We start from the raw sequence: 24051 nt of genomic DNA on the forward strand, positions 1-24051 counted from the left end.
ACATCCCGACTTAAAATAAAAATTAATACTCTTTGCATTTTTTCAATATTTTGTATATAATTTTAGAAAGTCTTACAATATCATGTTCCATCCCATGTTGAGAATCGTCTGATATGATGAAAAATTCTTTAGTCTTCTTTTCTTATGTGAAACTGAGAGACACTATCATTATGACCTTTAACGATTCGATTAATCACAATAATCCTAAGAATTACACCTTTGAAAATGTTTAAGAATTTTTAATTCCTACTTTGAGAATAATTTTAAATAATTACTATTGGCACCCCAACTTTTACTTATTACACCTTAATTTCTTAAATTATTTATCATACCTTAATTAAAGATTAAAACACACCATTCGAACATTACTAAAGTTTGGTTCAAATTATTACTTTAACATTCAAAAAATTTCAATAGTTGTTTACAAATAGGATTAGGTTCATATAAAATCCTAAAGCTAGTAAATCTAGAGAGAGAGAGAGAGAGAGATTCTATTGGCACTTCAATTTTTACTTATTTTCAACTATTACTTTAATTTTTGGGTAAATTATTTTTTCTAGTGTTGAATATGGCAAAATTTTGATTTGGTACATTGTTCATTTTAATTTTCAAAACAAGTTTTCTAGCTGGTTCATCACTTTTATAATCAACGGACTCGCCATTAAAAATATTAAGAGTATTTGACTTTAACTTTACCTGCAATCTTGTTGGTAAGTTATCAACGAGATCGTTGATTATAAAGTCACTTTAAAATTACTTGCAATCCTATTGATAATTTATCAGCGAGATCATTGATTATTAAAGTGACGAACTCGTTAAAAAATATTTCAAAAATAAAATAAAAAGTGTAAGGGAACCAGAATTTTGTTATAAGTTACATGCTATTTCAAAAATTTCTCATAATTTTTTTAAATTTTAATCGGGGTCTAATAAGCAAAATTAGGGGGTGCCAAGTACAACTAATTATTGAAATATCGAACTCAGAGAACTTTTTTTCTAATCCCACCCTCAAACATTACAATGATAGTATCATGGGACGTACAATTACATAGGGATCCACAAATCCCTCTGAAAAATGGACCGTCAGATTTAGTATGTCTCTAGTACAACTTGTACCACTACATTATTTTTGAAAAGTTCACTCTGAGATGAGGGACAAAGCACAAAGCATCTCTCCCAATCAACTTTTTAGGAAAGCTAACATCTAGAGGCATATTTTCAGCCTCGGGATCTGTGTAAAAAATTAGGATGATGGAGAGAGATGCTGCACCGCATCACGATACACTCCATTTTCAGTATATAAAAAATATATTAATAATTTAAAAGCTATCTCAAAAATCAGAATATAATAATAATAATAATAACAATAAAGGGGAGAGAAATAAAAATTGATTGAAAACACCAATCAGAATGATGCGCATGGATTATTATGCCACGTGGCGTATATTAGGCCAACACGAGCGCACTCATTTCGTAATTATAGTAAGAAAATACCTACCCTTCCTTAACCCTTCTGTAAGAGGAGTGTTAGCATCCTCTCTAGGGATGACTGACTCTAGATTTTAAATAGTTGATTTTTCCTAGAGATCTAAGCTGCTCTCATCTTGAGGACAACTTGGCATTAATGGGGACAAGGTCGCTGTACTATCATTTTCCTTACTGGAACGGCTCCCCAGGCGACACACCAGATGGGACTTTTTCGGCAAATCACCTGCCATCATTTTCCGTCTTTCTATATTTTTCTTGAATCTCAGCCGTACTGGCGCGGCTTGGCTAACGGCTAGCCGTCGTTTAACTAAACCGCGTTGTTTTTGGACTTTCACGTCTTTTACCGTTACCGGGCCCCACAACTACAAGTTGGTCATAAATGAAATTAGATTTGGAGGAAAAATAAATAAAAAGGTGATTTAGTTCAATCCCTCCACTTTTGGCTAAAATTAAAGAGACCCCCTTAAATTTTAAGATGATGACTTGCCCCCACCTTAGCCTAGGTTTTGTAATAGAGGCTGATGTAAAATGTCTTAAGTGCCCTTTACTTCACCTTATAGTAAAAATCCTTGTATTTTCTTTCCAAATTCAGTCATCTCCACCTTTGGTGGTAAAGGTTTTCAATCCTATTTTCAATTTTCTTAAAATTCTATCTTCTTAAATTTTCAAATCTAGAGAATAAGATATGATTTAAAAAAAAAAAAAAACTACAATGATAAATCTATTAGAAGAAAAATTTAGGGTTTCTGCAAAATCATGAATACGACAGCCTAAAAATGGTTTACTCTAAAAGTTAACATATTGAAGATGAAAATTTTCAATATCATCTTCAACCTTCGAACATTAAGAACCTGATAGGACTTCTAAAGAAATTTGGATTCTTTTTGTAAAAAAATTAATGATTTTCTATGATGCATTGAAGACAAGGTTGATCTGGTTAAAAATATTTTAACCTAGAAGTTAAGAGTTTGAAGATGACTGATTGTTGGGAGAAAAGTAAGGGTATTTACTAGAGATTGAAGATACTGGTATTTTAAGTCATTTCCTTTAGTTCCTATTATAAACCTAGGCTAAGGAAGGTATATCATCAATTTGAAAATCATTGGGGCATCTCTAATAATATAGACCAAAACGTGGAGAGATATGTCAAAATCGCCCAAAAAAATTAAATTAAAGAGACAAGGGAGCATGAAAGGAAATGTTGTGCTCAAGCATTGACAAATTATAATTGACTATGGATAAGGTTTAAAATTTTGTCTAACGACAATACTTCAATCAGGAGAAAAATCAAGATAGTTTCAACTGATATATTTAGGAATAACCCGAAACATTTAATATTTTAAGATAAATATTTTGTTCTAATCTCAATCAAAAACAAAATATCTCAGACAAAATATTTCAAAATAAATCAAACCTTTATACCATGAGTTGATTAATAATGTTATGAACCTACTAAATACTAATTAGACCCATTTACCTAATAAGTAAGTCATCATCCAATTCTATATCTAGGGAATATAGCAATAATTTACAATAAAATCGTGATAATCTGATGCCCCCCTCTGATATACACCCCCATCATAGAAATGTAGATCATTTACCTTGAAAAACATAAGAATCAAATTTATTATTTTATGTATCCCGAGACAAATAATCTACGATTCTGTGATAAGATTGTCGGGGGTTGTAAATCAGAGGGGGGCGTCAGAAAATCATTATTTTTTACAATATACACATTAGTAGGAAAAGTATCTCAATTATATAATTGATGGTGCATGGCATTGTGTCAAATTAAATTTGCTTTTCAAACAGTCGTACCAATAGACCCAAAATCAATTCGATTTTTTTATATATGAAATAGATGGAACAAAGATTGGACCAATGAATCCAAGGGGGGTGTGCCACGTGGGCAATTGAGGTGTGGAGTCAAAACTCAAGACTTCTTAGTACAACTTTACAAGCTAAGTCCTGTTGAGCCAGAAGCTTGTCTAATAACGGGATAATAAAAAGTAAATAAATGAATTTAAAGAGAAGTGAAAAAGAGGAGAAAAAAATAGTAAAAAAAAGAAACAAAATTAGAGGAAAAGATGTGTGTGGCGGTGTAGGGTTTGATTGCTTTTGCTTTTTCTACTTTTCCGTAATTTTTGAAATTTGTTCGTGAGATCGGGAGAGAAAGGAAAAACGGAGATTTGGACTTACCTATGGTAAATATTTTGAGACACCTTTCATGTTTCAAATTGATGACATACCCCTTGACCTTGGTCTTCTACGAGAGACTAGTAATATAAATACATTCTTGTCATTAACCTCTAGCCAAAAATGGGTATCTCCAAGTAGTTACAAAATTCTACAAATAAAAAATTAGTCAATTAATTTGGTGAATTTATCGATTGATTGTGAAATATGATATAAAATTCCCCTTCAACCTAAAAATTTTAACTTTTTCAACATTCAAATCTCAAGAATAAGATAAGGTTTTTAGGAGGTAAAAGCTAATGGATTTTGGTAAAAAATTTAAAAACATTATTATATATTTTTCAATTTTTATCGAAACTTTTACAAATTTATTTGAATTGAAACCCCATCAAATAATCCAAGCTCAATTTTTTTTTTTTTAACTCTCACTCTTCAACCTTGAGATTTTCCCTTCTAATTTTATTCACTATCCTTCACAAACCTTAATAACAAGATAGGAAAATCAAGCAATATTTGAATAGAAAATCAAGGTTTTTTTTTTTTTTTTTTAACAATAGATTAAAGTAGTTGCACAATATTTATCTTAAAAGTGAAAGAACTTGATAAAATTAGAGAGTGAAAACAATACTGTGAAGGTTCACGAAACATTATATTAATAAGTTGAACAAAATAGAGATGATAGGAAAAAAAAAATTGTAAGAATAATTCCAATATAAGATAAATTGAGTAAAAGTCAGATTGGAATTATTTGGTATATTATTTGAAAGTTGATTATAATTATAATTAAAAAAAAAATCAGACTCTTTAAAAGAATCAGAAGAAAACTAGAAAAAAGAAAAGAACTTGAATTTGGATAAAGTGGAATAATGAAACTTGATTTGTTTAGTTAACCTAAGATCTTTGGGTTAAGCCTTTGTTGTAAGGACTATTCTTTTTGCACACATAGTTTATGTTTAGTGTACCAACTCACCTCTATAGATTACACTAAAAAATGTGTTTAAGTGAGTGTAGTCAGCACAAGTCGTGGGTGCAAATAGTCTGGCCCTTTATTATAAGAGGCTAAGTAACCTTACTAAGTTAGTAAGGATTTCACCCTTACGAAGGGTCTTTGGATTCACTTTGTGGGATCCAAAAATATGATTTGATGAGTCAAGATTGTAGAGGATAAAATTTTATGAACTTTAAAAAGAAGAAAAATTCATGATTGAATTTTAATTGTAAGTTTAAGTTTAAGAGTTATGTGAAAGTTCGGTAGCTATCTATTTTCAAAATTTTGGATCAAGCTCAATGAAATTTAGAAGGTTATGGAGTTGGATTGCTGATGTGGAAATCCATTTGAGAAGAAAGATCATTAATTAGACTTAAATTTTTACTAAGTTAGGAAGGAAAATGTTTCTCTTGTTCTAATTGTTGTTGTTGAAAAAAAAAAAATGAAAAAAAAGGGGGGGGGGGTTTTAGCAAGATATTGAAGATGGGGTTATTTAGGTAATTTTATTTCTCTTATTGAGTTTGAAAACTTAGGGTGTTATCTCAAATATTTACCCAAAGTACAAAGAAGGAGTAGCATATTGAAATCATCCCAAAATAAAGGGAGAAAAGCATAAAGAGACGTTATAAGTATAAAACAAAAACATCGAAAGAGAAAATCAAAAATAAAAATAAAAAATAATTTTTTAATCAAAAATAATTTTTAACCTCAAAGGCGAAGCAAAAGAAGGGGTTTTTTGGGGTTTTAATTTTATTCTGTTTTAACCTTATCTCTCTCTCTCTCTCTGGTTTACTTCTTCTTTCTTGCAGTTGCAGAGCTCGGAACATGAGCAGACGCAGTTGTGGTTATAGTAGTTGTTGGAGGGTGCGCATTGTAGCACAAGTGGTGGTATGAATCTGGAACCTCCCCCCCAACCCTCTCTCCGTCTCTCAATCTGCAATCTTCACCCTCAAGAGACCTTCACAGGGTTCTGCCCCTCATGTTTACGCGAACGCCTCTCTTCTCTACATCCCACCATCACCACCAACACCACTACCACCACCACCACCACCACCACCACTTCTGCTCTCAAATCCATCTTCCGTGGCTCCTCCAACATCACAGATAACGACAACAACAACAACAACAACAGAAACAAACCCTCTTCTTCATTCTTCCCTGAACTTCGCCGGTGCAAGTCATTTTCCGGTGGAAAAGGAGAGAAATTTTCAGGCATCTTCGAACCCAAGAGGAAATCTTGCGACGTTAGGGTTCGAAACACTCTTTGGTCTCTCTTCAACCAAGATGATGAACGCAAGGTGGAAATTGAGGTCGAATCGAGTAATTTAGAGTTTTCTGGTGTTGGTGGTCCTGTAATCGAATCAAAGGAAGAAGAAGAAGAGGAGGAAATCGAGGAAGAAATTAGGGTTAAGGTTCCTAATGTGAATCCCATTGTGGAAGACAAAGTTGAAGAAATTGTAGAACAAGAAGAAGAGTTAGAAGAAGTGAAGACGATGAAGGATCATATAGATCTCGATTCGCAAATTAAGAAGCCTTCGAGTAGAGATTTGAAGGAGATTGCGGGGAGTTTTTGGTCGGCAGCTTCGGTGCTCAGTAAAAAATTGCAGAAATGGAGAAGAACACAGAAGACAAAGAAGCACAGAGGAGGTTGTGATGAGAGTTCAGTGACAATGCAGGTTGAGAAACCGTATTCCGAGATTGCGGACTACGGGTTTGGACGAAGATCTTGTGATACTGATCCAAGGTTCTCGCTTGATGCGGGTCGAATGTCATTTGATGATCCACGATACTCGTGGGATGAACCCAGGGCTTCTTGGGATGGACATTTGATTGGGAGGACATTTCCAAGGCTTCCACCGATGGGTTCTGTTGTTGAAGAAGTTGTTCCTCCCATTCGAAGGTCTGATAATTTGATCCCTGTTGAAGAGTGTGCGAATTCGATCAATGAGAATGATACAAGTCCGGGTGGATCGGCCCAGACTCGGGATTACTACTCGGACTCATTACAGCGGCAAAGGAGGAGTCTTGATCGGTCGAGCTCAATAAGGAAGAAGGCGGCAGTTTCTGTGGTGGTAGAATGTGATGAGACCAAATCGATTTCAAATGCCAAAGTGTCTCCAACAACTATTGATGGAGATTGGAAGGATTTGAAGGCGAATTCTCTCAGAGATGATTGCTCGGAGAGCGTAGAATCAGGTTTCAAAGATGCGGCTTCTGTCATTGGTGGTGTTGATGGGAAGGGTGTGAAGAAGTCTCGTCGATGGAGTAAGGGTTGGAACATTTGGAGTTTAATATATAGGCGAAATGGCAACAAATCTGAGGAAGAAGAGAGGTATTGTAGAACTAATGTGGTTGAGAGATCATTTTCAGAATCTTGGCAAGAGCTTCGGAGGGAACCCAATGGACAATCGAAAGGGGGTTTTAACAGGATGTTTCGTAGCAATAGCACTGTTAGTTCCAGGAATTCATTCAACACGGGTGCATCATTGGGGAGTATAAGGAGTAGCGCGGAGACTAATGGGCATGGTAACAAAAGAAAAGATGAGTTCATGTTGGAACGGAATCGGAGTGCAAGATATTCTCCGAAAGATATTGATAACGGCCTCTTACGATTCTATTTGACACCGATGAGGAGTAGGAGGAACGGGTCCATGAAGAGTAGGCCAAAGAACTCACATTCTATTGCCAGTAGCGTAGTGCGATTCTACTGATTATCGAAGATGCATCAGGTGTTCTTTGATTGATTGATTGATTGTTGTTTTACCATTTTATAGTTTAAACACATATATCTGTATTTTTTTGTTGCTTGATGCTTAGCTTGTTTTGTTAAATTGCAGAAATAATGAGATTGTCAACAATTTCTAATATATCATGCTTTTCTATCTACAATGGGATATTACAACAGAAATTTGTGACCCATAGATTGTTAGAAGGCATATTTGCTCAAGGAACAAATAAAAGTGTTTCTTTGAGATACTCTTTTTAAATGGATTATCATAAATAGTGAAGCTTTGCAATGAGTTGATTTTGATAGTTCATTTCTTGACATATTTGGCACTCTAGAAGTTCATGGTCTTCTGATATTAAAATGTTGTGTACGTGAACTATGAAGCAGTAATTTTTAATAAGATAGGTGTAGAAAAATGCCATTGTGAAGCAATCTTTGCTTAGGTCAAGCCCAAAAAAACTGAAATAGTTTACCAGATTTTTTAATTACAATTCAGAACCACCTTGATGAGGATTCCACTCTGTGAACTTAAATCTCAGTTTAAATGTTCATCCAAAAAAAGATGGTTGTAGTTTCTCTACCAGATGATTGGATTTTTCTGATTATCCGAAAAAGAGTTAACTAGTGAGCTGGCTTTGGGGGATGGAGGGTGGGTTTCTTGGCTACTCTGGCAAACTTTGAGCATTGTTTAAACTTTGAAGTGTTTGTGTTTGCTAGATACGAATGCCCCGAGTAATTGTCACCACTATGAATTATTGTGTTTGCTGATGATAAGTTCTTGCTTTTTAGGAAATAAAAGAGTTGCTCCACCATTTCAAATTCATCTCTGGAATTTTTATGGGCATTGTTCATATTTTTGTTTTAAAATGTAGTAGTCTTACTCCTTTTTTTTCTTGGTTCAGCTAAGAAATGTAATCTATAGTTTTAACCTGAGTGAGATGATCCTCCCTTTCAATGTCAAGTAGTGTCGCCTTCTACGCAGTTTCTTTATCCTTTTAACTCCATTAGGATTATATATATTATTACCCAAATGACATTTTTTTTTTCAAGTGTAACTAATACTTCTATGTATGCCTTACAGGCCGGGCAGTTCGCTTACAGCATTTGGTATCAGAACTGGTGGGGTTTTCTCTGCTTAACAGGGATAAAACAAGTTCCTGTTCCCAACCCATTGCAGTATTATTTCCAGTCTTTTGGACCACCATCAACATTGAATTCACTTGGGTGCAGTTTCGTTGTTCAATTTTTCTGCAAATGAACGTGGGGCTGCTGTTTGTTCCTTTGATGGTCTTTAAATGCTATTAGTGGGTTTAACATACTTGTGACATGGATGTCTGTATGATTGGTTGATGGCTCAACCTGGATGGAAGAGTTTGAAGGCATACTGCTTGGAAGTTTGATTCTTAACAGGAGTTAATTCCAGTAAGAAATGATCTTCTGCTATCAAGAGCCATTGCCGAGAGAACTTGAGCATCGAGCAATCGATGTGTTATATGGCAATACCTATACCCAAACAAAACTAATAGAAGAATCTGATCCTATGGTCATAATAGACTCATTGTGATTCCAGAGTTGAGCCAACAACTTAAGTCCTTGGTTCTTCCCAAATATAGCTGAAGAAGACATGGTCCCGGTTCTGGTTGGAAAGTGAGACAAGAAGATTAACATGTCATGCGGACAAAGTGAATACAACTTGGAAGCTTGGAATGATGATCGTGATGATAATGACAGATCAGATGTGGGTGCATTATTGAAAGATCCATGTTAGATCTATGGATGCTGGTCCCCCAGATTTTGAAATTGTCTGTTTTTTTCCCGAGGCGAAAAAATTTCTATGCTTGTAGATTTCACTCTCTTTATTATAAATATGTTCTTTGGATTCTGTTTTGAAGGATCAATTACAAATTCTATATACCATCCAACAAATAGGTAGAGACTCATTTATTTTTGGCCCACTTCTTTCAAATTTAAAGAGAGCTTTTTTTTTCTTTCTTGGTGGTCATCACCGGCATGTGAATTATCATCGTAGCATCTCATTCATATTGGAATCTGTTAAGACTTACTAGTGATCCTAGATCGAGCCCATCGTACATTTTTCTCTGGAGCATTCAATTGAATTGTGCAACTTCATCTTCTTCTGCAGAGATTATGAATTATGCAAAGCGGAGATCATTGGATTGAAAGTATTTATGGTATTGAGGAAGATGGATGAATTAGGGGATACGGATTTTATCGATGAAGGGGGTAATTAAAAAAGAAAATGGTGACGGAGCCGACCATGGTTTTTTGATACCATAAAGATTAACAAGAGGGGATAATTTCTTTATTGACTAAATCACATGTGCGTATCACTATTTTTGATGTTATTTATCACCATTATCTTTAGGAACATTCTTGTTCTCTTTATGATTTTAGATTTTTTTCTCACAACTTAATTATATCCTGCTAGTGGATGATTATTTTCTAGTGGTAAAATCAAATATTAAATTAGAAAAAGAGGGGTAAAGTTCAAAATATGGCCAATGGTTTACAACTATGTACTTGATTTGGTTTGAATTTGGGTTTATGGATCATCACTCTAGAACCTTGTTGTTAAGGGTAGCAAGAGAGAATTTATATCTTGGTTCATAATGTTCAAAATAATTATAAGTTATACATTAAGAAAGTACCTACAATGATCAAAATTTTAATATATAAAATGTATAAATAATCATTAGAAAACACAAGGATTTTGAATCTTCACTCATCAAAATTTCTTTTTCGATTCATCCTTGATATTTATCACGTATTGAAACTTCACTCGTGTAGTGTTCCCTATACACAACATTGCTAGGCCCAAGCTCACATAAAGAAAGAGAGTTGTGTCAAGTTGGCGGCTGGTGTAAAATTTGGTGCCTCCTAACAAGAACTATAGTCAAAACATTTCATTTATGCTAGGGCATTCCTCGGAAGCGATGCACTACAATGGGGCTTAGAAGCAATGGAAAGTAAGCAAGGGCGTCCAATGGAAACGACGAGCCGCAATGATGGCCAATGCGGTGAGAAGTAGGCAAGGTTTCTCACATCAAACTAGTCAAATGCAAGTAAATAAGTTAGTTTCTTTGTACAAAACAAAGAGAAAATTAGCAAAAGCTAATACTTCTTCTCAAACAAAAGCTTTAAATGTAAGTAAATAGTGGATCATTTTTTTTATTATCAAGGCTCCCATTTAGATATTATATATGTTTTTGTGGTAGCTCGCGAAAATCTATCCATCTGCATAATCACAGCGATCGTAACACTATTGATGTCGGGCTAAACCTGTATATAAACAAGTGTAACTTTTGATCTAGACATCCATTTGACGAATATCTATCAATTTACGCTATCCGAGCGATCCATACACCATCAAAGATATCACTACAATATTATAATGTTTGTTACATTATTGTATTGATCACTACACTATCGTAGTGATCATTATTATATCAATAGTATAGGATTGGTATGATATTGTATAGATTTATAAGATAATTTAGATGGATAGATCTTTGCAAGTTAGACCAAAAGCATATATAATCATAGTCAACAAAAAGTTGTATTAAAAATTACGCCCAATTTAAGTTCATCTAGGTATAACATAAAATCTGAACCTATCATTTAGATTTAAAATTCTCATTAGAAAAAAACAAAACTTATCATTGGAGAAGATGATAAAAAATCTAAGGAGAAAATAGTGTAAAAAACAACTGATTTTTTTTGGGGTTCCAAAGACAAAAACAACTAATTTCTAGGCATAGCTTAAACCTAAACTTAAACAGTGCGTAACTTTTGATCTGGATGTCCGTTTTGTTAAGGCATAACAAAGTGGTATCAGAGCATACGTCTATAAAATAATGATAAGCTCAAAGCTAAGTAAATAAACAGGCCTTGTGTGTGTGTAGGGTTGGGATAAGGTACAATCCTTCGTCTAATAGGGGTTTTTTTTAAAGGTCAACATGGTTAAGGCAGACCCAGACCAACTACACACGCAGGAAGAGCACACCTCTTTTATCTTGGGAAAGTAGAGAAACAATGGAAGGAGAGGAGTCGCAAGCAACCTCCAAACAGCCCAAACCCAAAAGGGAAGAAGCGAGAAAATCAACCACCTTGTTGGCTTCCCTAAATACGTGGAAGAACTTCACTTCGATGAAGTTGCTGGCCACGAGATTTTGAATGTCCAAAACCAAGTGAAGAACACACGATGGGGCAATCCACTTGTTATTCAACACCTTGACAACCAAAGAGGAATCGGATTGAACATGCATCTTGGATAAACATTTGGAACGAGCAAGACTCAGACCCTGAAAAATACCCTGGAATTCATGGAATATCACAGACTTCGGTTCCTCACATCTCGCTAGAGCAGGCAAGACTTCTCCCTCATAGTCCCTAATAACAACACCAAACCGTCCTCTAATAGAAGAAAATGACCTATCAATATTTAAGCGCACAAACACCAAAAGCAGGTTTCAACCAAGAGCAGAAGAGTCTCGACTTATAGAAAAAGGAGGCCATAGCCCCCCAAGCATGCATGAAGACTCTATTGTAGTTTGAGTCCTCCACCCCCTCAATATCATCTTCAAATTTGACCTACACATCTTCAAATTCGCCTAATAGGGTTAAAAGTTTTGAAATGGGCTGATCTTTTACGAATATGATCTCTATGATGAGGAGATCATCCTCATAAAAAAATCAGTCCATTCTGAAATTTCTAACTCCATTAGAAGTGATTTATAAATTGAAGAATTATTGACTATCAATTTTTACTATTAACTTATAAAAACAACTTTTGATGGAGCTAGAAGTTTGGGAATGGGTTAATTTTGTGTGAAGACGATCTCCTTTCCATAGAAATCATCCTCTCTAGAAATTAGCTCATTCCAAAACTTCCAACCCATATGAGATAAAGTGTTGCACCTGGATTGTCAAATAAGGATTGTCACTGGTTTCGTTGGTAAAAGAGAAAGAGGAAAAGAGAGATTGTTTTGCTTCAAAATATGACTTCTGTTTTATTGGTAAAATATAGAATTTGGATTTGGATTTGTGTATGTTAAGTATGATTTCTTCGTGAGTATATATTATCATAGTTTTTTTATATTTAAAAGTTCTTTGAGTGGATTTTACACGAGTAAGGTTTTGGTACTTTTGACACTATAGTAGGTTTCATAAACTATTCTAATTAAGGTATCTTTTATTGACTAGAACCTTATTATACACGATTTGTTAGCCCATCTTATTTTCATTCCATATTTCATACTGAGCTGATAGCTTGCTCCAATAAGAGGGAGACTTTTTGGATAGTGTTGTTTGTGTGGAGGTGAGATTTTGCAAATTTTGAGGGAGAGTGGGGGACTGGGGACTGGGGGGGTATGTATAATTATGCTACCACTTTATTATACTTCGAGATTTGAGAATCCGGATCTCAATGCATAACATGTTTGATTATTATTATATAGGTTTTTGGCACGAAGATCTATGTAACTAAGCTATTAGTTGTTTCAATATCATAGTGATCGAAGTGGTCTTTACGATATCAAAGTGATGGCTACACCATTTATGTCGTTTCTAACTAAATCTTAAACATGACATAACTTTTGATTTGAGAACGAACTTGACTATTATTATATATGCTTTTGGGGTATCTCATAAAAATCTATGTAACGATATCATTGATCACTCAATATCCTAGCAATCACTCCAATATTAAAACAATGAGTTGTGATAATCTGACTACCACAAACTCAATCAACTACCTGACGTGACAAGCTCAGAAACCATTGACCTGTGCTCCTCAATATACACGGTTCCCTTGGGATACATTTTTTTTTATGGGGAAGTGCAATTGTGAACGCTGAGGAGCACAGATCTACGGTTCCGAGCTTGTCACACCAGGGTAGTTGATTAAGTTTGCCACGTGGGGTAGTCAAATTATCACGATTCTAAAACAATCTCTACACCATTGACGTCATCTCAATCCTTAAAATTATGTAGAAGGTAACTTTTGATTTAGACATCCACTTGGCTATTATTATATGTATTTTTAAGTTAGTTCGCAAAAATCCATCTATCTGCATTATTGTCACATATATATTCGATATCTTAGCAAATCGTTGCTATATCAAGAAATCAACTATACAATTATTGTCGTGCCAACCCTGAACTGAAACATGGCAATAATTTTTTATCTAAAAGTCTCTTTAACTATTCCTATATATGTTTATGGATTAACTTATTAGGTAATTATTATTATTACTATTATAAAAATAATTATATTAATAATGTAACTAATAATAATATTAGTAATATTAGTAGTAATGATAACAAAAATAACAATCATAATAACAATAATAACTAATATAAATAATGGGTGGCGTTCGGAGGCCTTAAAGAGAGCCAAAACATTGTACCAAACATTTTTTCAATGTATGGGTTAGAGGTTTCAGAATGGGCTGATGTTTTGTGAGGATGATCTCTATGATGAGTAGATCATCTTCACCAAAAATCAGCCCATTCTGAAACTTCTAACCACATCAAAAGTAATTTATAAAAATTAGATGGTCCACGATTCTTCAACTTGTAAACTAGGGTTAGAGGTTTCCGAATGAGCTGATTTTTGGTGAGGATGACTTCTTCAACATAGAGATCATCCTCGCAAAAAATCAGCCTATTCTAAAACTTCTAATCCCTATTTTCAAAAATGTTTGGCGCTCTTTAGGGCCTCTGAACGATTCCCATAAATAATAATACTAATATATAATTATTTATAATTATAGTTAACACCAACAATAATAGTACTTGAAATACAAATACAAAATCATCAAAAAAATTTGTGTAATCTTATTATGCTTCTTAACGTATAATTAACTTGAAACCTAATAGAAAATGACCTAACTGTCAATTTGTTCAACTCTTTCAAAAAATGTTTGATTTTTCTCTCAAAAATCCATCATCTTCAATCTCTAGAATATGTATTTTTATTTTTATTTTCAATCTCAAGAAGTATAATTGGGTAATTTTTTTCCACAAGATCAATTTTCAAAAACAGTGTTAGCCAAACGAGATTTTGGATTCTGAAAATCAGTTTCTATAATCTGATTTTAAAAATCCATAATCAGAAACGAGAATCAAGTTCTACAATCTGAATCAAACGCTCCCTTGTTCACCATACTGATTAGCTGCCCTCGAAAGCTTCATCAATCCACTAGTAATAAGGAAAAACATCAGATCATTTCACAACAACAATTGGTTGAATCCGTTGAACCATCAATCAATTCATATACTCAATTCGCTTGATCAAATCTAGCATGAGCAATTGGCTTACATTGCCAGAAAAGGGAGATTGCATCAAATTGACAATTAGCGTACGATAGTGTCAAACCCTTACTGTGGATCTTGACTTGAGGATGTGAAATGGTAATCACAACCCCAATATTTGGTAAACAGATGATTTTGATGATTAACTCATTTGGCTCACCCAAATACTTGGGATAAGGTTTTGGAGATTATGATAAAGAACTCATTTGAATCACCTTGCGCTGTTTTTTGCATGTTCCACAAGTGACGATGAGATATAGGACATCCTTTCAGAGAACGTAAAAAAAACAGCACAAGACTAGAGCTTAAAACGGGTCAGGTTCAAGTCGGATATGAGTATATCCATATTCGGATTCATACCAGGATCCAGATCCGACTGGATTCTACTAGCTAAAACCATATCCAAACCATTTTATTTTTATCAAACCCATATTCAGATCCGACGATCGAATTAATTGATTTGATTCAGTCAGGTTAGATAATTTCAAACTATTCAAGATTATTTCAATTAAAATCACTAAATGTGTGACTTGAACTCAAGATCTCTTCCTATATGAAGGGAGACTTTAGCCTCTATGCCCAACACTTATTAGTTGTCAAAAATACCCTTAAAAATATAAAATATAAATTACAAAGTAATATATTATTCAAATCTAGGCTAATATAGGGATGGATCCATATCTGACTTGGATCAAGGGACATCAACCCATATCTGACTCATTTTTTAATTCGGATATACTTGAAGAAGGCAAACCTACTAAATTCGGATCACTCAAATTTCAGATAAAATCCGACATATATATATATATGTACTATTAGATGGCATAGAAATCTAGTCATTTAATTCTATTAACTAAACCACAACATTTACGATGATGGTACTACAACTTTTGATATAAATGGATAAAACATAAACAAGGTCAACAAGGATGAGCTGCCACAACTTTATTTTATTTTAAAAACTACAAATCAAGATATGTAAGTAACTAGGAGAGAAACATGAGAGAGGTCATAGATTGTCAATGCCTAAAAGCTAACTCAATGGAACTTAGTACACCCCATGTTATCCTTCGGATTGACAACCCACAACTTCAATGGAGAATAATTAAAAAAAGAGAACTCTTCAACACAATTAGGAAAATGCTCTAACAATTCTCTTATGTCAAGAATGGAAACTATAAGAGGAATTTATAAAGTTTTGACAGTAGAGGTATAAAGCAAAGGTCGTTGAGATCATTAAGAGGCAAGACCAAAAGTCATATCAAGGATAACTTATCATGGACTAGAGTTCGCGTGTGCCTACGACATGGGCATCCTTTGTAGGGCTTAGGAGGTGAAAGAAGAAAAAAACAATAAATTTAGAAGGGTTTTATTGGAAAAGGGAACAAAGGAATAAGGCCCACTTTGAAGTTAAAGGGGTAAAAGAGAAAAAATAATAAAATTAAATAGGGCTATTATTGAAAAAGGAGGTAAAAGAGGAAAGATAGTAAAATTGAAAAGATGATGAGAGAAAAGACAATAAAATTGAAAGGGGTGAAGAGAAAGGCATCACTATAACTGAGGGGACATTTATCTTTCACAAGTGGGCCCCACCATTGTGTTTTTTTTATATAGATATATGAAAAGAGTTATCATGTGTATTAGGAAAGACTTATTAAAATGATAACTTCCTTATGGTTGAAGCCTCACATTTATTCTCCATAATAATTTAAGGGTCCATGAGGTGACAGAAGTGAGAATTAATCTCTTAACCCTTAGATTTAGAAGCACCATCATCTCTAAATCTAAGTCATACATCTATATCGCTTCTTTACCCTAACTTCAATGCTTACAAAATAAATTAATAAGAAAATAGATTAAGTGAAAAATATTTACCAAGATAAAAAAAATAAAACAAGTAGATCCTTGTGAGCATCAAGGACTTACAATATGTACAAAAATTAAACTTCGAAAACTTTAGGAGAAATGCAAGCATGTTGGCGCTTAGATTCTGACTAATAACATAAGTCAGCATCCCAAGTGAGCCTTTTGCAATTGATTACAATCTAATCCCCACTAAGTCCAATTGGTCTATGATTAATCGGTCTCTTTCCAGTAGTCCATGTTTGACAAATCAAAACTGAGAAAAGATCAAATGAACCAATCACTCATCCAATGGATTCCAAGTGTCCCCTAAGGACAAGTTTAGACATTCATCCATTGCATGAACATTACATATGAGTGCAAAGGGATTTCTCTCATGGCATGCACATGGAAAAATCTATCTTTTCGATTTTAAATCACCTTCGTTGAGGTTTTAGGCTCTTGTCTACTCAAGCCTTTGAACCTTCACATAAGAGGCCACATGCCTCATGCCTAAATCGTTGGGTCACTATAAACCTCAATAAGGACTAACCCCTTAGCCCAAAATTGCAGTGCGTTAGGCCTCATGCCTTCAGACCCGATCTACTAAAGTTTTAGGACTTGTGGTCTTGGCCTCGCTTGCAAGCCATACCAAGTGTCTGTGGGGAACTAAGATATATGTCCCCTCATATAAATGCTCATCACTATGATATAAAACAATATGAGTCAATGGGGAGCACTAAAACCTTAATGGCCACAAAATTCCAACAACATGTTTACTGAGAACAAAGTAAATCTCCACAATCAGATTATATTTAATTCTTGCCATAACACACCAATTTGCTCGGATAGGTGCAAAATTTAGGTGTTCGAATCAATTCCAGTAGAACCAAGAAATTTGACCATTGGGATACCCTAATAACTCCTACCAGATTGATCAAACTCTGTATAAATGTTTAGATGAGTTTGAAATTGAGTTGGGGAATCAACGAAGACCATTTAAATATCGATTTTTTTGACCTTTAGAACTGCCTACATTTTCATCGACTTCATCATCACTGTCAACTACCGCATAACCCAATCTGGTCAGCTTGCTCATCCGTCTAAGGACAAATACATTGAAATAGTAACTCACTATGCTTTCTCTGGATTTGGATGGGAAGTACTCTGACATGGGCTTCCAGAAACTCTTATTCTTAGATGTAGGATTCATTTTCACGAGAATGTCGAAAGTATTTTGCTCCTCTACTGTCCATTTCCAAGAAACTTCTTCTCCCATCTCATCGAATCTCCAACTAAAGAAAGCAGGACCTAGTTCAGATCGTAGTCGTATCCTCTCCTCAATTATGTGGCGTTTGATGCAATTTGTGGACCCGGAAGTGCTACATGTGCATGAATAGGGTCTCCCTTTTCCTATCACTTCCTTATTGGTTTTTGTGATTCTACCTTTGATCGGCCAAATCAGGGTACCTAGCCACTTTGAATCATCTAAAATACAGTCAATATTGGATGAATTCTCAACGGTGAGTGGACTAGTCCACTCAGGAACATTAGCCTGAAAGCGTGGGCCAACAGGAATTGCCATTCTCGAAAGATAATCACTGATAAAGTTCAGTGACTTGACTGACTTTTGAGATGCCTAATGTTGTCTCAACTTCTTAGGACTTGATAGATTTGACCTACTAATCTAGTTATTAGAATCGAGTGAGATTGAAACCTCCCACTATCTCAGTAACTTTATTAATCCATGTAGGGTCTGGTGTACCTGTTTTTTGGACTCAATGTGTTTGAACCAATATCTGAGTCAATCAAGAATGGGCAAAACTTCCTTGCTAGATGGATGTTCCAATCCAATGACTTGGTTTAAAAGGAGGGGCCTTTAGGAATCCTTTTTTTTTTTTTTGAGAGATTGTCGGCGAATGTCAATGACCTGACTGAACTATGTGAGGTCTGAAGGACCTACTTGGATCTTTTGTCTGAGACAGTACAACCGATCAAGCATGGAATTGAAGAGCAAAAGAACATTGCCCTCTTCTTAATTCAGTAAAACTTCGATCATTTGATTTTTCCTGAGGCAAGTCAGAATGAGCTGATGTTTCATGTAGCAATTGATCTATTTTCCGCTTTCTCTGGTAGAAAATAATGAAAAAGATGAAAATAAGTTGTTCTGTTTGAGATGACGAGAACAAAGCATTGGATGGTCCAAAGAATCCAAAATGGAGAGAAATGAAAGATAACAAAAGAAGCCATTTGACTGACAAAGCAATTCGTGCAACTAAGGAAGATCCAATGAGTCTCAAAGAAACAATGATTTAAATTGAATATCTTTAAAATAAAAATAAAAATAAAAAACTTTTGCATGAATTATAAGATCCACCCTGAAGAGAAACAAGATCATGTTTATTGAAGTTTAGCCTAACTCATAGATAGAAGTTGGATGGACACCAAATGAAGGTATATAATGTGATTACCATTTCAATGTCTATCATCAAAGCCTTCTCCCAACTATCTGGGGTCGACTGAACAATTCATATCTATTTATTCAAATCCCTCTAAAACCATATTTTTCATAAATAAAAAGTGTCTTCCTATATATTCTCAATCAATGTTTTCAAAGAAGTGTGAGGCAAACGCCTTGAGGTATGTTTACAGAAGAGGCTCACTAATAAAACCATAAAGCACAAGGAAGAAACGTAAAAGTTGTAGTGGCATATGCCTCATTGAGAAGCATGACTGAGACGTATGCCTTTTTGGCTGAGGCATAGAACTCACGTGTTACTACTTTTTTCCCTATGTGTTTTCTACTCTATTGATAATAATACATTAAGAGTTTTTTCTATTATTTGTTGTTGTTGGCATGCAAAATGATTGGAGCATTTGAAAAAAAAATGAATATAAAACAATAACACGAAGAAAGTGGTTGAATTGCTTTAATTTATAAATAAATTTGACAATTGTTGAGGACATCTGAGATCATGGATTATTTAATTTTATGCTTATGTTATTTTTATGTTTTATTAGTCCATAGTCATAATATAGATGTTTGGGGGAAATTTTGTAACTTTATCATGTCTTTTTAATGAGTTTTCGTAGGCTGAAAAATCATGGAGATAAAGTTATGGGATTGGGACATAAATGGTATTTTTTATTTGTTATATTTAAGTTCTTTTAAGTTTTTTTTACAACCATTAGATCACATTATGATAGTTGGATGGTTGAAATTAGATTTAGGGTTTAGAGAACTTTATAAATAGATGTTTAGTGATGTAATTTTCCCCTAATGAATGAATGAATAAAGGAAATTACAGATTCTGAAGCTCTTGTGAATGGAGTCCATGGTGCGAAGCCGTGTTGCCTTGGTGTGAGGCTAAGAACATAATCAAGGACCTTCAGTGTGATTCCAAGGTCCGAGATCACATGTCCCTTCTCCCTCTTATCTTTACTTTATTTTTCTGTTTATCGTAACATCATATCCCGAATCCATTAAAAATAGAACACTCTTTGTGCTGGCTGAATCATCAATTCCCACCCAAAAACCCATCATACCTTTCATAAATCTCAAACTATAATGCCCATAAAATACATCTATAGTGCTCACCAAACCCTCTTTTTAGACCTCAAAACCTACCTAAAAATCCCTTTAAATCCAGCCCAAACTTTCCCATAAACTAAGTTTCCCATGTACTCTAGTCCTAGCCATTTTAAAACCTAAAATAAAAAGTCCTATTGAACATTGGATTGAAGCCCTTAGCTAGCGGAAGTTCAATCTTTGTTGACATCGCTTCGTCCTAAAACTCAAGGGATTTTCTTTGTGGGATTATGATTGATTTTAGGATTTGGATTTTAATTTCTTATTACACTTCCTTATCACAAGCGGTTGCATGAGATAAGATTTATATTTGAATTATTTATTTGATTTAATCGTGGTCTCAGATCCATCATTTTAGGTTAGGCATCATCGTCCGGCATCAATAGTATTTAGTATTACACAGAGAATGTTATTATTTTTTTAATACCTTGAGGAGCCTCTTAGATCACCCAACTAATCCCACAGGGCAAATATGTCACCCCTTCCAAACGTACCAGGTGTACTGGGATAAATCTTGGTGTGGATGGGTGGGTGTGTGTAGGTGGATGGGTGGGGGGTGGCCACTAAGGCAATAACTTATTCAATCTCTCCATCCTTATTGCATAAAGAAAACAAAAATGGCTACTCCAAGGTATGTCCTTGCAATTGATTTTTTACTGGAGCATCCTCTTTATGTGTCTTCTTACTAAAGTTGCATTCGATATTTGTGTTGGTCTAACACATTCTAAAATCCTTGCACATAAAAGTAGCCCTTCAAAGTTTTAATTTTGCATTTACCCCTTTTCAATGTTTCCAGCACTACGACGATATGCAAATACATATACCACAGGAGATTTCTTGAATATGGTACTTAAGATTTGCACTCATACTAGTTATCACTCCCTTGTATATTGATTTTCTTTTCCAATACCCACCAATGTAACTCTTCAAGTAATATTTAGTATGCTTCCAACAAATAGGTAAAAATCTAAGTACAATTCTCCCTATTTTCTCTAAATGACTCCATCAATTGTCCAAGTAAGAAGATTGCATCAAAGGTTGATATTTCTCATAGCATACTCTCTCATATAATTTTAAAGCGTTGCTCATAAGTTTGGTCCTCAATGGTTGGTGCAACTCTGCATGTATTGTTTGTTTCTATGTATAGGTACCACAGTTTTTCTTCTGTATTCATCTGACATTGTCTTAGTTTTCAAACATTATTCAACAACTTAACTAACCAGGAAAATTCAGTACTTTCCATGTATTTTCGAACCTCGATTAGAATACCATATAGTCCTAAGGCCCCACATATGTTCATCTTCACTAAATATGTTTTCATCCATTGTACATAATTTTAAGAAAACATGTGTGCTCCTTGATCCCCCACCCCCTTCATCTCGTCCTAGTCTTAAACCTCAATCCACCTTGATATCTTCGTGGTTCGCCAAGACATTTTAGTCATTGTCTTTAATGCATATAATACAATCCAAGTGTTTACTTTTCTCTTGAGCTTATCCATTCACGTTTGTCAACATCTATTTCACCGTCTTTAGTGTCTAACTTATGTATAAGGTCATTACATACCTTCTATTCAACTTTTCTTAGTAGACTTTTTACTCACTTCAATATTTTTCTAAGTGTCCATTTCTGTTCTTTTGCAAACTCTTGTTGTGAGTGACAAAATCCTCCCAACACCTCGATTTTTGTGGGGCATTTTATCAAATAACTGACAAGCAGTATCAATATCACCATTCCTAAAACAACTTGTGATAGTTGAATTCCACCGATTTATGTTATGATGGACTATAGACAGAGTTCATTTGAGAATAGTGTATCGATCACAACAAGATCGTTTGGGTAAAAATTGATGGGATCACAACAAGTGTGAGCCCATGTTTTATTGCTTCCTCCTCCGCTCTGAATTTCAGTTTTGAATGAGAAATCGTCTATGTTCATCCAACCTAGATGATGAATTTATAAAATAACATAACAAGAGAAAGTTCCCAAAATGTGAAGAGCGAGATCACAGGTTCTTCAAAGTAATGATCTCGTTGATATAAAGTAGTGAGATCGCTGATATTTATTTGAAAAGTGACAATCTCATTTGTTATAAAAGTGGCGATGTTATAGGTTTGCTACTTTTTTGCGAGATCGTAAATATATAAACTAGCGAGATTGCTAATTTGACAAAAAAAAATATCAGCGATCTTGCTACTTTATATCAACGATACCATCACTTTGAAAAACCTGCCATCTCGCTCTTATTGTTTTGGGAATTAAAATGCAGTGAGCCCAAATCAGAATTTGGTGCTCACGAAATGGTAATTAACCCTTATAACAATCTCTATAAATCAAAGGCTTGTACAGGAAAAAAAATTGAAGAAGAAAGTCACATTGAAATTTGAGGAATCAAAAATCTAAAAAAAGGAATTGAAATGAAAACATAAAAGAGAGTAAAGCTTCTTGAAATATTAATTTACATGAATTCTAGTGTGATTTTGATGATCCGCTGTTAGGGTTTCGGCTATGAGGTGAGAGAGAGAGACTAACCTGACTTGTTTCAGTTAGTGCGCCTCGTTCAGGTCGTGCAAACGAGGGAGATGGAGACCGGAGAAAAGTAAAATAAGTCAGTTTTATGGAGGAGTTTTCTCTTACAAAACTTTAGGGTGTTTTTCAAGTAGTTATGGAGTGGTCTACGCCTATTTATAGGTGGATCCACAATTCGTTCTACCATTCTCGAATTTTGGAGTGCAAACAAGCATGGCTATTATATAGGGGACAGTGTTAAAAGCACCCTAATTATTACTAAGGGCACCCCACACCAGCCAAATTGTATTGAACTTATATAAGTTAAAAGTTTCAAAATGAACTGATTTTTTATAAAGATGATTTAAAAAATTAGCCTATTTCGAAACTTCTAACCCCATCAAAATAAGTTGAAGAATCATAAATCGTTTGTAGACATGAGAATGTTCATCTTTGAACTTCAATACTACGTTATTTGGAGTCGTTACCATTCTTTTTTGGAAATAAATATAAATGGGTACCCGAATTAATTTTTTAGAAAAATTATTTTTCATGACATTTTAGTGACTCTCATTTATGAAAAATATATAGTCTACCTAAGATCTAGTTAAGGAGATTCGGTTTGAGCATAAGAAAGGTGTTAGGCACTCCATTCTCTCCACCTAGGGTGATTACTTTTTAAACTTGACTATTTTAAAATTTTAATAAAACAACAAAATGCATGAGTTGCATGAAGTGGGTGTGTGCACATGGTAAGAATGTATATATTTGAAAGAGAGTTTAATGTTAGTGTTAACATGGGGAATATCCTATAGAAGAGGATATCCCATGTAATAATTATATTTTACATGAATCGAGATGTTGGTTTAGGATTTTAGAAAAATTTTATGGATGGAGTTCTCGTAGATTCATGACCTTGATGCATGCATGCTTCGCTAGAAACTTAGTATTTTAACCCCATCAAAAGTGTTACGCATTTCTTTATCATGGTCAAGCATATGTGGTATGTGTGCATAGTATATATATAAATCATGAGAGGAAAATAAGTTAAAAAAGGTCTTCAACCTCCATTCTTTCGACCAAATTACCTCAAGCATTTCATGCCTAAGGTTGATGTTCAATCTACTTGAGATGAAGGAGGGTTTTCCATTACATTCTAAAAGCTTCGAAAAAATAAAATAAGAGAGAAAAATAAAAGAAGATGGAAGCTTTAAAGTAAACTAGATCCTAACCCACCTTACCCCTTAATAGTCTTGAATAAGTATGAGCCTTGAGAAATGAACTTGAGGGTTGAGTGATTTAGTTGAGAGTTGTTGGTTAAATGTTGAGAGATATGTGAGTGTTTTTGAGTTAGAGGTTGGTTTGAGAAAAAGTTAG

The 24051-nt window shown here is 34.4% G+C and overlaps 1 protein-coding gene and 1 long non-coding RNA gene across 2 annotated transcripts; one reads left to right on the forward strand and one right to left on the reverse strand.

Annotated features, from left to right (window-relative positions):
• Positions 1-5416: 5416 nt before the first annotated feature.
• OPS (LOW protein: UPF0503-like protein, putative (DUF740)) lies at positions 5417-9372 on the forward strand. Its single transcript, XM_086422661.1, has 2 exons — positions 5417-7401; positions 8482-9372. Exon 1 carries the CDS (start codon positions 5563-5565, stop codon positions 7381-7383), a length of 1821 nt encoding a protein of 606 aa, XP_086278787.1. The 5' UTR covers positions 5417-5562; the 3' UTR covers positions 7384-7401; positions 8482-9372.
• Positions 9373-17368: 7996 nt separating this feature from the next.
• On the reverse strand, positions 17369-22878 carry LOC147386201 (uncharacterized). The gene is made up of 2 exons (XR_015171766.1): positions 22699-22878; positions 17369-18706 (listed from the first exon to the last, which is right to left on the reverse strand). It is a non-coding gene; the product is annotated as an uncharacterized LOC147386201 (long non-coding RNA).
• Between the last annotated feature and the right edge of the window lie 1173 nt (positions 22879-24051).

This window comes from Akebia trifoliata, chromosome 14 (genome assembly GCF_017979445.1).
Source record: "Akebia trifoliata isolate Shusen 1 chromosome 14, ASM1797944v1, whole genome shotgun sequence".
Lineage (NCBI taxonomy): Eukaryota > Viridiplantae > Streptophyta > Magnoliopsida > Ranunculales > Lardizabalaceae > Akebia > Akebia trifoliata.

Bases quoted from the DNA above. Each gene is read 5' to 3' on its own strand.
- OPS (XM_086422661.1), top strand. From the start codon at position 5,563: ATGAATCTGGAACCTCCCCCCCAACCCTCTCTCCGTCTCTCAATCTGC.